The sequence below is a fragment of the Stenella coeruleoalba genome (assembly GCF_951394435.1).
Source record: "Stenella coeruleoalba genome assembly, chromosome: X".
Taxonomy (NCBI): Eukaryota; Metazoa; Chordata; class Mammalia; order Artiodactyla; family Delphinidae; genus Stenella; species Stenella coeruleoalba.
Genome location: NC_137152.1, coordinates 106,020,279 through 106,034,944, shown reverse-complemented (window position 1 = coordinate 106,034,944; position 14,666 = coordinate 106,020,279). Strand labels below are relative to the sequence as shown.

Below are 14,666 nucleotides of genomic sequence, written 5' to 3'. Positions count from 1 at the left end.
TGTCCTTTTTTTCTTTCCCCAGAAAAAAGTCATGACTAAGTTTTCTTTCTCTTGAACTGATTGCGATAAAGTCCCCGAATATTTGTACACATTTCCTCATTTGACATTTTAAGCGACCCTGAAAAAATACTCCCTAGGACTGTGCTTACACACTATTCTTCCATAAAACTTGTGTTTCTCCAGTCAACAAGCCTATCTAGGTAGACTTAAAATAGATCCCATCCATTTTAGGTTCTGATTTGTTGCTTCTGGTTAAACATACCTCAGAATAATAAAAAGATGGATTCCATTGAAATGAAGCATCCAGGCTCATTCTGAAAGGCTAGTTTAAGAAGCCAGTGGTCAAAAGGAGCTGGTACAGTTCACCACTTGCTGTCCTGTTGTGCAGGGTCAATAAGTGCTAAATCACATTCACCATGACTCTTGCCTCTCCTGCCTGAATGAATACAGACTGCCTGTATTAAAAAAAACTTTAGTCACCATTTCACCCTAAACCTTCTAGAATTCATTTTTTCTTTCTGTATATTGATATCTTTGCCTTTGCGTCCCCTTTAAACTCATGGTACACCAATACACATAGCCTTTTTTTTTTAGCACAGCTCTAGTCCAGTAGTGTCATAGGAGACACACTAAGCCTAATGCTTCTCTTATTTCTTTTCTCCTCTCTTTTGCCATCCCTGGATGATGCTGATTCAACTGTTGATCTGATGCTACAGTTGAGCAGATAGTAGCTGTGTACCATTCTGCCTCCAAACAAAAGGCTTGGGACCACTTCACAAAAGCCCAGCGTAAAAACATCAGCGTTTGGTGTAAACAAGCTGAGGTTAGTAACTTTTTACTCTGGTAGCCCCTCAGGGGGACAGTTTCTTTCTTTAACAAGTTATTGATTTGGAGTTTAGCTAGAATTAAATAGTGCCAAGCTCCCATGGCCACAACAAGGCCCTAATGAAACACTGAGACATGTTCTATAGCTTGTCATTGTGTCCAGACCACCTGCTGCCAAAAGGGTAATAAATGTGCACATGTTGTCTTGAATGCATTCTGCTGGGTGGAAACCTTAGTAGTGAAAATGTAGCTGCGATCATTAATAAGTTTACTTCCCTAAGCTAGCTAGTCTTGGGTACAACAATAATTACGGACCTGTGCATCTAGTGTTAGTAATATTAGGGCTGTCTTACATTTATTAGAGCATCTTGACAGTTGAGGCTGAAAGCTGCCTGGTGTTACATTGGAGCACTGAAATTTCTGAGCTTCCTTTATCAAACCCACTCAGCCACCTTTATAGGTGGCAGCTTTAAAGGTAACAGAGGACTCTGATTTCAAATTAAGGTTGACACACACCTCTCTGCTTGTGCTCAAGTGACATTTTTAGCATAACACTAGAACATATCTGATGTGATTAAGTTGAGATTCTAAATCTGAGATTAAAAACCGAGATGGGAGGTTTGTTTACACCAGTGTGCCTTTGGAATGGTATTACATAGTCCTCAAGATTTTCTGTTCCTATGTGTAGCTTCCTTACCCAGCCAGCCCTGACACTTTCCATCTATGTATGCAGCAACTCTTTCAACTTCGTTTCTGAGTCCTCTTTGCCAGTCTAGTAGCAGTCCCATTATATCTATCAATGCAGGTTGTCATATTCCTTAATAGTTAAATAGCACTTGTATGGAACTTACATATTATAAGGCACTTTCACATTAGTTAGCTCACCTACGCGAGCCCCTCAATAGATGTGGTGTAGTGGAAAGAACCTTGGACTTGGAGTTGACATGAATCCAAATCTCAGCTCTGACAACGTTATAGCTGCGTGACTTTGAGCAAGTTAGTCAGCCTTTCTCAGTCCTTATTTCTTCGCCTGGATTAAATGAGATAAGAGATATGTAGACAGTATGAAAATATAAATGCTATATAAATGAGAAATAGTATTATTTCAATTTATCATTAACAACTCCATAAGGAATAATAAGTAAGTAGAGTGTCCGTTTTTTACATGTGAGGAAACTGAGACATAGAAATATTAAGCGATGTGGGCTTCCCTGGTGGCGCAGTGGTTGAGAATCTGCCTGCCAATGCAGGGGACACGGGTTCGAGCCCTGGTCTGGGAGGATCCCACATGCTGCGGAGCGGCTGGGCCTGTGTGCCACAACTGCTGAGGCCCATGGGCCTAGAGCCCGTGCTCCACAACGGGAGAGGCCACCGTAGTGAGAAGCCTGCGCACTGCAACAAAGAGCCCCCACTCTCTGCAACTAGAGAAAGCCCATGTGCAGCAACGAAGACTCAACGCAGCCAAAAATAAAATAAAATTTAAAAAAATAAATGTTAAGCGATGTACACACAATTATACAGCTAGTAAGTGGTCAATTCAGGCCTAGAAATTCTTCTTCTTCACTCTGTGCTCTGGTATAAACTGCCTTGTGGTCTTGAGTCAGTCATTTAATCTTTGTGAACCTCAGTTACCTAATCTATAAAATGAAGATAATAATCCATTCCTCTGTCTTTCATGAGAATACATGACATAGTTTGTGTGGCAACAATTTGAGAACCGTGAAGAGAGATTAGAGGAAGATAAGCCCACCTCTGCTCATAAACCAACAGTCTCTGAGCCATCAGTTCTGACTCGGCAAAGGGATCTATGAGTCACTAGGGAGAAATCCTTGAAGACATCAGCCCAGTGGAGGGTAGGGTCATAGAAAGCCAGTAAAGTTTTTAATTGTTAAAAAAATAATAATTAGGATCAGAAAAGGAACCGATTATCTTAGTGTAGCACAAAATGATTTTAGAATGCTAGGGCTACCTCATGTTGTTGAGCCCAACGAACAAAATTCAACATTTCAATTCAGACGTTTACTGAACAGATTCTCTGTCTCAGGTATCATGACAGGCAATGCAGGATGAGATGATCTTTGCCCTCAGGGAGCTAAAAAGGTAACAAAAGTGATCAAGGGGAGGGTTGGAGTTTAGCACTTAAATTTATTTATTTGTTTTTAAAATTTTTATTGGGGAATAGTTGATTTACAATGTTGTGATAGTTTCAGGTGTACAGCAATGTGAATCTGCTATACATATACATATATCCACTTTTTTTTTTTTAGATTCTTTTCCCATATAGGCCATTACAGAGTACTGAGTAGAGTTCCCTGTGCTATACAGTAGGTCCTTATTAGTTACCTATTTTACATATAGTAGTGTGTATGTGTCAATCCCAATCTTCCAGTTCATCCCTCCCCCTCCTTTAACCCCCTGGTAACCATAAGTTTATTTTCTACATCTGTAACTCTATTTCTGTTTTGTAGATAAATTCATTTTTTTAGATTCCACATATAAGCAATATCATATGATATTTGTCTTTCTCTGTCTGACTTACTTCACTCAGTACGACAATCTCTATGTCCATCCATGTTGCTGCAAATGAGATTATTTCATTCTTTTTTATGGCTGAGTAATATTCCGTTGTATATATGTACCACATCTTTATCCACTCCTCTGTTGGTGGACATTTAGGTTGCTTCCATGTCTTAGCTATTGTAAACAGTGCTGTAATGAACATTGGGGTGCATGTATCATTTTGGATTATGGTTTTCTCCAGATATATGCCCAACAGTGGGATTGCTGGATCATATGGTAGCTCTATTTTTAGTTTTTTAAGGAACCTCCATACTGTTCTCCACAGTGCCTGTACCAGTTTACATTCTCACCAACAGCGTAAGAGGGTTCCTTTTTCTCCACACCGTCTCCAGCATTTACTGTTTGTAGATTTTTTGATGATGGCCATTCTGACTGGTGTGAGGTGATACCTCATTGTAGTTTTGATTTGCATTTCTCTAAAAATTAGTGATATTGAGCATCTTTTCACATAGCACCTAAATTTAAAATATCCAAAATCCTTAATTTAGTTTGAATAATTCAGAAAAATAAAAGTTGAGAGAAAAATGCTCAATATGTCTTCCAATTGTAGCAAAGCAGTATTAGTCTCTACCTTCCCTTCAACGCACACATGTATCCATTTTAGGGGGTGGAAGAGGCTGTTTGAAGTGCCCCACCCATTACAGAAAGCCCTGCTGATACAGTATTTCCTTTTTCATGGGAGGAGTGGAGCCTCTGGTTGGAGAACTGACTTGTCTAGGCCACAACCCTTTTGTAAACAAATTTGCAATAAAATAGTCTCCATTAATTTTATTCATCAAGGCCCTCTGTAGTTATAGCAAGCCTACCTATCTGGTGGGTATATGCTTGAGTTTAATTACTTCCTCAGTAAAGACAGCTATGCCAGTAAGCCGGACATTTCTCTAGGGCTGTGGAGAGCTGAGAGCTGTACACCCTATCACCTAATATTGTAGCAGAGCTTCCTTGGCACACTGATGAGGATAAAGCACACGGCCGGCATGACTTACTACATGTTTTGTGATATGCCTTGTAGACTTTGTAGGAACCCAGAAAAATGCTTCCTGCCTGTTGGATTGGACTAAATTAAGGTCTACCCTGAATACCTCAATCTTTATAAGTAAAACTACTGACAGTGGAACATAGCTCATGACCTTTCTCTGCCATTGCATTCCCTAAACCTAAAAGATTTCTTCTATTCTATATTGGCACCTCTTTAAATCATGGCTTTAAATTTTTTTTAACCTCTGAGTACTTTCACTTGATGACAGGCAACTCTGAGGACTAAAAGGAGGTATCCTGTAGAAAGTGACAAAACTGTCCTCTTAAATTGGGACTGCCTCTTAGCACCCCACTGAGAATCAGAGCATCTCAGTGACCTAATCAACTAAACTGACTTTTTCTTGACCTAGGCATAAAAGCTACAATTCCTAAGTTAGGGGTTTCATCAAGGTAGAAGGGTCTGACATTGAACCTTTTCTACCAGTTGCCTCAGGGAATAAGCCAGCTGGTGACTTCCTCGCATCACAAAGTACCTGTTATTTGTCTCATTGTCATCCTGCTTCCAGCAGCAGACACTGTCTCACTCTGGTGAGAGAGAAGTTATAAAGTAAGAAGAAAAGGTCCCCACTTTCAGGGAGCTAAGGCACTCACCCTGGTAGCATCTGCCAAGCAGACTAGTTTGATAATGAGTCTTTTTCATTGGTTTACTTTCCTGATTTACATGTGTGTGAGGCTCCTGCTGATACAATTTGAAAGGGTAATAAAAATAAGAGAAGGCTGAAGTCCCTCCCCTTACTAAAAGTTAGCATCTACAGTAACTTTACTGACAGTGCTGTGTTGTGGGAACTCTTTTTCTATAGAATCATTCAAAACCTGTGTGTTTCTCTTACCGAGATCCTGGCCTAGATTACAAGTTAAACTTTGGATGGCATATAAGAAGCTAGAGCCATAGCAGTAGGCACCAAGAAACTCCCTTGCATTCTCCCTAATGTGAGATTTTTATACCATTGGACCAGAAGAAAGGGTACATGGTGATTACGTACTAGCATTCTCGTGAAATGAAATACTGTGATTGCTAAAATAACTTTCTAGATTTCCAGGCCTATCATTCCAAACCGCAAAGAACTGGTTGCAGATAGATGTTCAAGTTATCTGCATACCCTTGTTTTAGGACCCATTTGCACTAACACTAGCTATTGGCTTTCAGCCATCAAACCCCATGCTAACAAAATTTGGATCAACCTAATTTGTATTTCCATTATGTAGCATACAATAGACATTGATTAAGAGCCTGTGTTTGTGCTTTGCTTCATTGGCTTGAATGATATCTCAGAATCAAATTTCTGTGTAAGTGTAGGAGCTATCTTCCTATCCTCTGCTCCTTTCCATTCCTTCATCTGGCCCATTCCCCACCGAGTATCCTGTTAATTTTCAAAGTATGGGTAAGTACAATTTTGTTACACAATTCATAAGGAACTTTGCTTTTATTATAGTCATGTTTCTATCATAAAACATGAGTAAGATGAATTTAAGTCCACATAAATTTTTTGGAAACTATATAGTTAGATAATTAACGTTCAATAATTTATGATTTGCCTACTTTATGATAAATCAAAAATGTCAGCTGGTACAAAAATGATTCTTTTCAGCATTTTCCTCTGTCTAGAGTTTCAGTTTTATTCTATGTTAAAAGTGCTTTGTCCTCCATTGTGGAGCAATATGTGAATTTCTAAGCTTCGCAAAAAGTTACCACTAGAATAGACTTAAAGGCATTATAATGCATTTTGAGAAGTCACTAACAGTTCACTGTTTAGATTAAATATCACAGGTCTACTGTGGGCAATAGTGTGGTATAAAAACTTTAGGAAGGCTATCTTACCTTTTTTTATGTACTCTATCAGTGATGTGACCCAGTCAATTTCAGGTAGAGAATTACAAATGAAAATTTCTGGAAAATGTTTTTCCATGTCATTGCCACTCTTTTGGCTTCAGCACTGGATCCAACTATCAGGATGGGAAAAGGGGCAGATCTGGGAGGCAGCTATTTCTCTTGCTGCCTGCACTTCAGTGGCTCAAAGTCCTCCTGTTGCCTGCTCCTGTGTCCAAGCTAGGTAGAATGCCTTCCTTAGGTAAATGCCACCTTTTAGTCCTTCGCTCTGAAGGTATTTGTTAGGATTTGATTCCAAAAGTAGAGCTTTTTTGATCCACCAGAGAATATAGAAAATAGGCATCTTAGATATCAAGTGCTTTACTTTTCAAAGAATTAAAATCTCACTTGCTTTACTTAGAGGTAGTGTCATTTACTGAACGCTCACCTTAAGTTTATTGCAGTATAGTATCCTATAGCCTCTATTGTTCTCTCTGCCTTATCTCCATTCATGTGACTTAGTATCGATATTTACAGAAAAAGTAATGGTACGGACCTTAGTTTCTCTGTAGCTAAGAAGGATTGTCTAGTTAGAGGGCTCTAGGCTCTGCCACTTTGCCTGCCTGCTGAATACTTAGAGCAAGCTTCTCCCTAGTTTTTCTTACCCTCATTTCATTATCAGCTAAAAGAACTGGTAACTCTTGTTTCTGAAGTATTTTGAGGCATTGAGGTAAAATTTGCCCATAGGTCCGTTATTTTTCTAGGGATTTTTTGAAGGTGTGAAAGATCTCTAGATAAGCTGTATTACTTAGTTATTGAACATTTTATACTTCTAAGAAGAGATTATGCTTTCTTGCCCAGCTGGAAGCAGAAAAGATGCTTTGCGGATGCTGAGCAGCTACAGAGCGTGTCTTAGCTATCAGTTAGATCTTCTGGCCCTGGGACATTTCCCTAGAAGGAACACAATTTACTCTTCTGAGAAACACAATTTAAACTTTCCCAGAGTTAGACAACATGTTTGTGAATTGAGAGTTGGTCTCTGCTTATACCCTCTGACAGTCTACATTTTTGTTAGGCAGCTAGGAGAGCCACAACTTTTCCTGATGAAGTAAGTTGTACAATATTTGAATTTGCCAGTGTCAAACCTCATTATGATCACCTTTCCAGTAACAGCTCTTTGATAACTGAAATCCAGACTCCTGAGAAAGGATGAATTCTTAGAAATGGCAATTCCGTTATTGTTCTCTGTGCAATAAGACATAGCAAATGTCTTTCTTGACACAGTCCTTTAAAGTTCATTTTTCTCAAACAAGTCATTATTTTCTTCTATTTTAAGTAATGCCTCTGCAGCACATTGAGGGATCCTTTGATAGTATTTCTATTTTCTATTTCTTCTATTTTTCCTTTACTTCTTAACTCTCAGTGATAACACTGAATAGCTCACTTTTTAATAGGTACTTTTATTTATATTTAGTGTAAACTTAACTTGATATAGAAATCATTATTTTTCCTGGTAAAATGAATAAAAAAGGAGAATATTAGTTGAGATAGTGATTAACTGTAGCATTAATTATTAAGAAATCCATTTAAAATACTTATAATCTCCCTAAATGGAGGCAATTTTCACCAGACGGCTTTGCACATTTTCTGTATTATGGTCCAAGTGCAGCTAACCTAGGCAAGGAATTCTCAGCTCACTGCTGAGGAGCCTCTGACAGGCATTAAGTGGCCTTTAAATGATTGCAAGCTGTTCCAAAATGGAGTTCTCATGCTTGATTTTTTTTGAAAAAGTGACTTTTCCAGTGTGATCTCAATCATTTCCGATGTTCTTTATGCCTTTCTGCAGATCTGTGTTTACATCTGGTAGCACTTCCCTTCAGCCTGAAGAACTTTCTTCAGTTTTTCTTATAGTGCAAGTCTTTGGGTGACAAATACTCGCATTTACATTTGTCTGAAAATATATTTATCTCATCTCCATTCTTGAAAGAATTTTTCTCTGAATATAGAATTCTGAATAAATAGATAATTTTTATTTCTTCTTGCACTTTAAAGAATTGTTTCCCTAACTTCTGGTCTTTATTGTTTCTGAAAGAAATCAAAGCATTCAAATTGTTTTTCCCCTGTTTATAATATGTTGGTTTTTTCTGGCTGCTTTTAAAAGTTTCTCTTTTTTCCTTTATTGATATATAATTGACATACAGCACTGTATAAGTTTAAGGTGTACAGCATAATGACTTGACTTACATGTATTGTGAAATGATTGTCACAATAAATTTAGTTAACTAAAGAGTTAGAGTTTCTCTCTATGTTTCATTTTCAGCAGCTTGACTATGGTGTTCCTAGACATACTGTTTTTCCACACATATTCTGCTTGGGGTTCACTGAGTTTTTTGAATATATAGATTAATATATTTCATCAAATTTAAGAAATCCTCAACTATTTTTTCTTCAAATATTTTGAATCATTTAATCTCTCCTCTCTTTCTGTGATTCCAGTTAGTTTCTCTGTTCTTCAGATTTGATAAATTTGTATTGTTCTCTCTTTAAGCTTTCTCTGTATACTGTCATCTCTATTCTACTGTTAAGCTCATCCAAAGTTTCTATTTCTCTGCTAAGATTTCCTATCTTTTCATTCATTATTAACATATTTCCTTTACATCATTGAGATAGTTATGATTAGCTGCTTTAACTCCTTGTTCTGCTAATCTCCATATCTAGTTCATTTCAAGCTTGGTTTCTGTTGATTGTCTTTTCTCTTGAAAATGGGTCATCTCAACCTAGTTCTTGTAGGTATGTCAGTTAACTGGGGGCTTTACCTGCTTATTGTGAATATTTTGCTTTTAAGTCTTTGGATTCTGTTATATTCTTTCAAAGAATGTTGATTTTGTTTTCTTTTGTTTTAATGGTCAATTTACTTCATTGAATTTAAGCTAGAAATTCTCTCTCTTAGATGGCAACTCAAATCTCAGTTCAGTTTTTTAGCCTAGCTGGGTTGTTTGGAATCTGCCATGTGCTTTCATGGTTCAAGGGTCATGCAGAAATTTGTACAGTTCTTATACACAGAATTTGGATCCCTCTCTCTTTGGCTATCTACTTTCTGGGATCCCCTCCTCACTTTCCATTGGCTTCCAGTGGTTGCCCTGAACTCTCTCCTTTATTTCTTTAGGATATGAAGACATTGGATTTTCTATCTAAAATTTAGCCACCATATGAGGTGCTAGCTGTTGTCTGCTCTCAGACTAAAAGTCTCTTTAAAACTGGAAGACCCACACCCTTCTTCCAAGTGTCGGCTCCTCTTCAGAATATGCCTGTTTTTGTTCATTCTCCAATGGCATCAAGTAGTTAGGGATTTGGTTTGGTTTGGTTTTTTGTTCACAGAATATAGATATTATCCACGGAAGGGTTGATCTGGTAGGAGTTCAGTCCTGACAGCTCATTTTTACTCTAACTACTAAACCTGCAAATGTTTGATTAAGAGTTCTGTTGAGTAAGACTGTAAAGGGAGAGAGAAGAGGTTAGAAAGCAGCAAGATCAAAGGATTTGACATGGGAAGGTGAACATGGCAGAACCTTAAGGGAAAGTCCAGAAATCCATGTAAGAGGTGGAAGGTATTTCATGGTCAATGGTACTCTCTAAAATGGGAGGGATACAAGAATCATCGGCTGCTAGAGCTCTGGGTATGGAAAGAAAGCCTATGCAGGACAGAGTGTACAAAGTTTGCTTTGTGTATTGAGACTGTCCTCAGCCTCAACACGCCCCTTTGCCTTTGCCTTTGCCTTTGCCTTTGCCTTAAGACTACTCTGAAGTTTTGTTATACGTTTAAAAAGACCCTGCTTTACCTAGTCCTTAATTCTGTTTATTTCCTCAACATTTTCAAGGCTTTCCCACCTAAAAAGCATACCTTTTAACCTTAGGAAATTCGCAACATACATAATGATGAATTAATGGGAATCAGGCGAGAAGAAGAAATGGAGATGTCTGATGATGAAATAGAAGAAACAACAGAAACAAAAGAAACTGAGGAATCAGGTAAAGATTATTCTGCTTTGCTTTATTTAACTAACACCTACTGGAAGGGATGATATTTTAAAACCATTAACAACCAATAAGGTATGGGCACAAACCCATCAGACTGGAAGCAGCTAGAGACAATTGGTAAGGCCATATAAGTACACACTGGCTGAATGTCAACCCTGTGGCTACAGGACTTACTGTGGTCTTAGTTTACTGCCATCTTTCATCATAGTACCTAACTAAAAGTGGGCTTTCTCTTCCTAGGAGCATTGGACATTTAGGTGGTATTGTTCTATATTTGGCTTGGACTTATTAATAAGACGTTCTACAGTAGAAACTATAAGACAGTTTATGTATAAATAGGTAACTAGCCAAACTTTTAGGAAAAAAGTTAGATCCCTACATCACTTACACTTTACACCAAAATTAATAGCAGATGGATTGAAGATTCAAATGACAAAATACATATATAGCAAAAGAAATGTTGGAAAATGTAGGAGATGGTTATATAATTTTGGATGAAGATCTCCAAAGATAGAAATCTTAAAGGATATTTTTGATATATGTATCTGCATAAAAATTAAATATTTCTCTTTAACAATCACAAAGTTAAAAGAGAACCGAGGGCTTCCCTGGTGGCTCAGTGGTTAAGAATCCGCCTGCCAATGCAGGGGACACAGGTTTGAGCCCTGGCCTGGGACGATCCCACATGCCCCGGAGCAACTAAGCCCATGAGCCACAACTACTGAGCCCACGTGCCACAACTACTGAAGCCCGCATGCCTAGAGCCCATGCTCTGCAACAAGAGAAGCCACAACGAGAGGTCCGCGCACCACAAAGAAGAGTAGCCCCTACTCGCCGCAACTGGAGAAAGCCCATGCACAGCAACAAAGACCCAACACAGCCAAAAATAAAAACAAATAAATAAATAAATTTATTTTAAAAAAAAGAGAGAATCTACAAACTAAGTGGAAATATCTACAGTATATGAGTCTACCTATCTGCTGCCTTCCATTGTGGTTACCTGGAGGTTTATTAGGAACCAAATAGGGGTCTACAAACAGTTGTCTGGATAAGGCCTTTTGCTTTTACCTAGTATAGTCAGGACCTCACTGTGAGACGATAGCCATGGTATGGGTCCCCAGTGGAACTCAAATGGCAAACCTGTTGAACAATATAAGACACCACCCTTCAATTTCATAACAAATCATCTTGGAGGGGGGTTACCATGGGCGAGATTAAAACATCAGCTAAAAGATGAGTGTTTTCAGGTAAACCATTCTATACAATCTTAGCAGTCAGTAAAGCACAGTGGACAAGACACTGGACCTAAAGTTAGAACACCTGAGTTCTAGTCCAAGCTCTGCCTTTCTTGACATAGAAAGGACTTCTTCCTCAGTGAGCCTCAGCTTCCACACTTATAAGAAATACATTATAAAAACTATCTAACAAAGCTTTTATAATGGTTAAGTGAATTCATTCACTCCTTTAATAACTATTACATTCCCAGCCCTGTGCTAGACATTGGAGATATGGTAGTATACTGCCCCCACTGTGTGTGTGTGTGTGTGTGTGTCTGTGTGTCTATGTCTCTGTGAGTGTCTGTGTGTCTGTGTGAGACAGATAGAAAACAGATTGATTATAATGCAAATCAGAATTTATTGGTTCCTGTACTTGCATATTGAAGTGAGCAGCTCTAGCCACTTGAGTGATCCCAGAATCTTCACTCCATGAACAAAAACTCTTAAGGAAAGAAAATCACCAAGTCAGAATTTTTTAAAAGCATTCATTAGCTGTTACATCTGAATTTCCTCTATTTTTGCCATATGTTACATCCCTAAACATATAAACCTCCGTATATATTAAATAAACCCTTTGTAATCAGTGAATAGTTAATATTTTCAGAACAGCAAACTAATAACTGCAGATACATACTATAAACTTATAGCCAAGATAAACAAAAAATTTAATAATAATTGAGCTATTCAAATTATTTAAGTGTTTAGCCAGGATATTTTATAGCTGATTAATCTTTGATTTGTAGGATTGTCTCCACCTCAGTATCTGCAGTATTGTATACAGTATAAATCCACTGTTACCCTGAAATGAATGCGACCGTAAGTTTGAGCATCCACTTGATAAGTTGCTGAGTTTGAGGAATTACTGGGGGAGGAGAGGGGTATATGGGAGATTCAGATTGAATGTACTTACTAGGGTTATACAATTGCATTTTGCTTCTGTATCTCTTTTGAGTTAAAAGCTGTATTGGCTACTGCACAGAATCTTATTTCTTTAGAGACTGGAAACTCCCTGACAGATCTTCTTATAGCTATTTTCTTTCCTGTTCCACATGCCAGGATGCTGCTTTGTCAAATAAAGCTATGTACAATGGACTTAATGGAGCTTACCAAATAGCTTTTCTCCCAGAAGGTTTCAATTCATTTTAATTCAAGGACTTCTGTGCATTTTTCTTCCCCTTGATCGTATCTAATTTTGTTATTGCATGTCTGTAGTACTCAACTGCAGAAATCCTGCTCAGTGTGAGCCGGTGAGCAGGTCTTCAGTTTTTATCTAAATCAGCTACATGTTTTAGTTATCGCTTGGTTCCAATGAAAAGCTTAAGCAACTAGAACTCAAAAGTTTTTTTTTCTCTCTCTCCATGCTACCAAACTTGAATTTCAGGAGCCTATAGCATGTTTTTGGTTAAATATACTTCCCAGTCTGAGTCAAAGCTAGCAGTCTGTTACCTTTCCTTGAAGTGCCACAAAATTTCTGTTCTGTGAGATTCTCTATGGTAGCTAAGCCCATATTTGTGATTCAGAACTGGAAATACTCTTGCCATGGAAGAAAAGACCGCTGTGCTCAAAGCAATGTGTTGAAGAGGGAGGATCACATCAAAGCAAATCATGATAGTGTGAAACTACTTCATTCTATTGTTAACCATGATGGGAAGTACATGTACCCAGTAAACATAAGGATAGCTGTTCCCTTTCAGCATCTGTCTTTTGCCTTCTTCACTTAAATTGGTGGTTTTCAGATTTGGTATATATATATATATATATATATATATATATATATATATATATAAGAATCATTGGGTTACCTTTTAAAATTCAGATTTCTGTGCTATAGAGTCTGCTTCAATAGGCCTGTAATAGGGTTTGGGAATCTAAATTTTATCAGCCATCCTAAATGAATTATATGATCGTGGTCCAGGGAGCACATTTGGAAAACATTGACTTAGACTAATTCTCCACTGTTCTAGCCAAAGTTTTCTCTTCCACTGGTATCCAATCTCCTTCCTTCTCTCCTCCTACCTCCCAGTATTCCCACTTTAGGAGTTTGATCAGTTAGTTAACAAGCATTATATCCCATCAGCTGATAGAAATAAAGATGTAATATACGTAAACATACATAAAATGTAAGAAATACCACTTGGTGCTAACCTGGAAGGTACTGATTAGAATGCAGCCAGGGCAAGAGAGTGTGGCCAGAGTAGTCGCAGTCAGTGAAAATTGATCAAGGCCTTGAAAGATGAACAGGTTTGGATGAAAGGCAAGAAAGTAAGAAAGCATCTTGATGCAGAGAGGGAGAAGGAGCACGGCTCAAAGAGGGAAATAAGAATGATGTGATTAGGGGTATAAAAGACTGAGTGGGCAAGATGAGCCTAGACCATAGGGGACATGAATGCCAAGCTTAGACTTAGCATAGTAGGCAATATGTCACTATAAGCATGTCTTTCAACCATGGCACTTGTATGATAAAAGCAACATGAATTGTATATTTTAGGAGATAAGTTTGGATTGATAGAGACAAACCAGAGACTTTTATAGGAATTGAGATATAAAATGATGATGATTGGGACTAGTGAAGGCAACAGGAAATGAGAAAAATGATAGAAGAAAAAGAGGTAACAGAGAGTATGACATTAAAGATGCTAGGAGTCATTTGGGGGGAATAAACTAAAGTCTTTTGTGCTAGATTGAATATAAATGATGAAGAATGGAAAGAATTCAGAATGAGCCTACGTTTTCTAATCTAGGGAGAATGGAAGGTTGGTGATTTTATTAGTTTGCTAGGGCTGCTACAACAAGAACCACAAACTGAGTTGCTTAAACAACAGAAATCTATCGTCTCACAGTTCTGGAGGCTAGAAATCTGAGATCAAGGCTCTAGCAGGGTTGGTTCCTTCTGAGGGCTCTGAGGGAGAATCTGTTCCAGACCGCTCTCCAGCTTCTGGCGGTTTTCTGGCCATCTTTGGCATTCCTTGGCTTGAAGATGCATCACCCCGATCTCTGTTTTCCTGTTCACATGACATTTTCCCTGTGTGCATGTCTGTCTCTGTGTCCAAATTTCCCCTTTCCATAAGGACACCAGTCATAGAAATCTATAAGCCCACCCC

General features: G+C 38.2%; 1 protein-coding gene across 7 annotated transcripts in view; it reads left to right on the top strand.

Annotated features, from left to right (window-relative positions):
- Nucleotides 1-14,666, top strand: part of ENOX2 (ecto-NOX disulfide-thiol exchanger 2) — a 298,921-nt gene that overhangs the window by 245,487 nt on the left and 38,768 nt on the right. For all 7 annotated transcript variants that reach the window (XM_079910126.1, XM_079910129.1, XM_079910128.1 and 4 more), the window contains 2 exons: nt 717-823; nt 10,165-10,279. In XM_079910126.1, coding sequence (XP_079766252.1) covers nt 717-823; nt 10,165-10,279 — 222 coding nt within the window. The remainder of the gene's footprint in view (nt 1-716; nt 824-10,164; nt 10,280-14,666) is intronic.